This window comes from Austrofundulus limnaeus, unplaced genomic scaffold, assembly GCF_001266775.1.
Source record: "Austrofundulus limnaeus strain Quisiro unplaced genomic scaffold, Austrofundulus_limnaeus-1.0 Scaffold502, whole genome shotgun sequence".
Classification (NCBI taxonomy): Eukaryota; Metazoa; Chordata; class Actinopteri; order Cyprinodontiformes; family Rivulidae; genus Austrofundulus; species Austrofundulus limnaeus.
Genome location: NW_013952904.1, coordinates 366,738 through 369,952, shown reverse-complemented (window position 1 = coordinate 369,952; position 3,215 = coordinate 366,738). Strand labels below are relative to the sequence as shown.

General features: G+C 37.6%; 1 protein-coding gene across 1 annotated transcript; it reads right to left on the bottom strand.

The window, feature by feature from the left end:
- Window positions 1–865: 865 nt before the first annotated feature.
- On the bottom strand, window positions 866–1,999 carry LOC106530235 (metastasis suppressor protein 1; the record flags this gene model as incomplete). Its single annotated transcript, XM_014025818.1, is given in 2 exon segments — window positions 866–1,091; window positions 1,902–1,999. Coding segments are annotated over 2 exon segments (324 nt in total), but the record flags the coding sequence as incomplete, so codon positions are not given.
- Window positions 2,000–3,215: the final 1,216 nt, after the last annotated feature.

The following is a 3,215-nucleotide window of genomic DNA, read 5'->3' as shown; positions in this document are numbered from 1 at the left end:
GTTAAATATTAAATCATAAATCTAAATGTTTAAATCTATCACCTATATTGTTTTTTATGAACACATTTTGAATTTAGACATCACATTTTATTTTTAGCAGTGTTAGAAGTGTTAGCAAAAATTAGAAACAGRTAACCAGGATGATGTCATCATCCTGCGTCAAACATCAACTATGACCGCTGCTAACGCTGCTGAAGATAATATTTAAAATCTAAAATTTAAAACATGTTCATAAAAAAACATTACGGGTGGTCCCTGTGGTCCAACAGTTTGAAGTGCAGCTCAGACACCGGCCGTAACTGCGAGTTTGATGTCTTGTAGCTTTAGCTGCATTGGAGCACTTGCTATTGTCTCAGGATGATGACATCATAACATGAGCCAATAACCAATAACAAAAACAGCGTACCATTCCAAAATACCTAAATGTAAACTTAAACATTCAACTTTAACATTTAAGGTTTAACTTAACATTTAGATTTAAGATTTAATATATAAATATATTTTTAACATTTAAATTTAACATTTAGTAAAAATTAGCTAAATGTGAGAACAGTGAGCTAAATAATAAAAATATGTTAGTGGAATTATTTAACATTATATTTTACACTTGGGGACATATTATTGGATAATGTATTGGAAATAAAGAGAATTTAACCTATAAATGTTGCGAATATAAATCTTGTTGAGGCTCTTTTTATACCCAGTTTCTCCACTCTGCCAGTGACCCACAGGTCAGGACACATTTGGTTGATGAGCCGTAGCTTCAAGCTAATGACACAGCTCAAGGTTTGATCAACACACCTGTTATTATAAGCCTCATAAGAGCGTCTGAAAGGCTTGGGCGGTAATTTAACGGGACCGTTACCTGCAGGCTGTCTGGAGGCATAGGCGAGGGCGACTTGGACTGGAAGGCATCCTGCGAGATGAAGCCAGAGTCGTGGGAGGAGACCGAAGAGAGGCGAGCCGGAGTCTGCTGGGGCGGCACCGAGGAGGATGAGGAGGAGGAGGTGCGGAAACGGAAGTGGGAGGTGGGGGAGTGGCAGTGCGAGCCGCTGGAGCGGGAGTCGCTGCTGTTCACGCTGTTCAGACTGCTGTGGGATGGAGGAGAGGAAGACACACACACACACACACGCTGTAACCAAGCAGACTCCGTGAGCCCGGTTGGACCACAATCAGCTTCACAGCTTCTGGATCTCAATCAAAACCAAAACCACAGAGACAAGTTCTGAACTCACTGCTTTCCTCAMACATATCCAACAGAAACACACATAAGAATGATGGCAAAAACATGCTTATCATACTTGTTCAAAACCTACAATAATGCCTGCAGTGCTCAGAATTCCCTAATGACCCCAAGCTTTCCAGGAAAAAAATCTATTACCTCTGCTAACCACAAGGGGGCAGCAGAAAACAGACTGTAGTTCACAGAAAGTGGACAGTTTGCTGCAGCCTTCAGAAAATTTGCAGTTTGGTCTCATTAAGACAAAAAAAAAAATCCTGAACCTTTTAAAAGAATATTGTGAAAAAAAATGAAGAAAACTGTACAAAGATGTAGAAAATGACCAGAGTATTATGTGAGATATCCTCAAAGTGAAGCGGGATACAATTCAAATGTATGCAAAACAACCTAAATGTGACAAAAACACAAAATCTACACAGCTGAAAGTTGAAAAAAGATATAAATGGACAAAAATAAATAGCCCATAAACAAAACAAAGCTAGGTAAAATGATGAAAAATTAGGCAAAAAGGCACCAAAAAAGCAGAAAAAAAAATCAATAAATGAATGCAGTTACTAGAAATTAATGTAAGAACCATAAGTTACATAAATAAAGTCAAACAATGCTAAAATGAATTAGTTTTTTTGCTGAGGTATACAGATCTGTGAACAGGTCTCCAAACCTGCACATGCTGGACTTCCTGGATACGTTGGTGCTCGGAGACGAGGGCGGGGTTTGGTAAGTCCAGGTGCACTCTGAGCCCTTCAGGTCTACAATTACCTGCCCAAACAAAAGGAACAGAAAGCAGCCTTTGAGAAAAATGTGCTTTAGACCGGACTTGTGTGTGTGTGTGTGTGTGTGTGTGTGTTAAATCCCAGGAACTTCAAATATGGGCAGTGAGCAAAAAAGTGAAGAACTGTTGGTTTGTGGTGAAGCGGAGCCTCAGGGCGACTCGATTTATCTGCATCTCTGAGAATATCTGCCGTTTTCACTCACAGGCTCTCAGACGGTGCAGACCGCCATGCAATCAAGAGAAAAAAGAGTCAAGAAAATTAGCACTTTTCCACGTTTAATTTAAGTAAAGTATACAGTTTAGCAGAATATGATTTAAGAGTCTCAGACTGGTTTCAGCAACAGAAAAATAAAAAAAATATATTATTTTCTCAAAGGACTAAACAAGTAAAGCTTTTAGTTTTTAATTGGTTTATTATTCTTTGAAATAATATATTTTTGTAAATATCGCAGATCCTGCCAACAACGCCAATAATCTGTCGTGGCAAAGTTTATGAAGAATGCAGAAACACGTTGGAATAAATGCACAGAAAGTCTGCGTGTATGGTCGTCAAATTATTTAATCTTGAGCAACAAAACAAACAGAAGTCAATCAGGAAGTCTGTCGGGTTTGTGGCTGCCTTCGTCAGCGGAAACAGCCAATAATATAACATCATGTTAACACCATGTGACAGTTTACAACCAATCACAATCCGACAAATTTAACTGCCTAGCCAATAAACAGGGCTCTCAGCCCAAARAGTTAACTTATCAAACAGGAGAGGTCAGTCCGTTGCTGGAGTCCTGACGTCTGAGAGAAACAGATTAAGAGCCGAAATAAGTTATCATAAGGTATGAGTACTGGACAGCGTCAAGGTGAAACAGATATAAATAATTAGTCCATGACGGCAGCAGATAAGATTTTTTTATTCTTCTGCTGCCTTTCATTTTATTTGGTTTGCATTATTTTGTTGTATGCAATGTGTTTTTTTATGAAATGAAATGAATAAACTACATATACATTTAGTTTTTAATTATGTAATACGTTACACAAAATGTTTTAGTGCAATGTAGTTTTTAATATAAATACGGTGTTTTTACATAAAAATCTTGCATTAGAAATAGGTTTTGCAAAAGAGAAGTTGATTTCAATGATAAATAATAAATTTTGGTTTTAATAAAAACGCATCAGTTCTCTCTGAAAACAGCGAAGACAGTTTTGTTT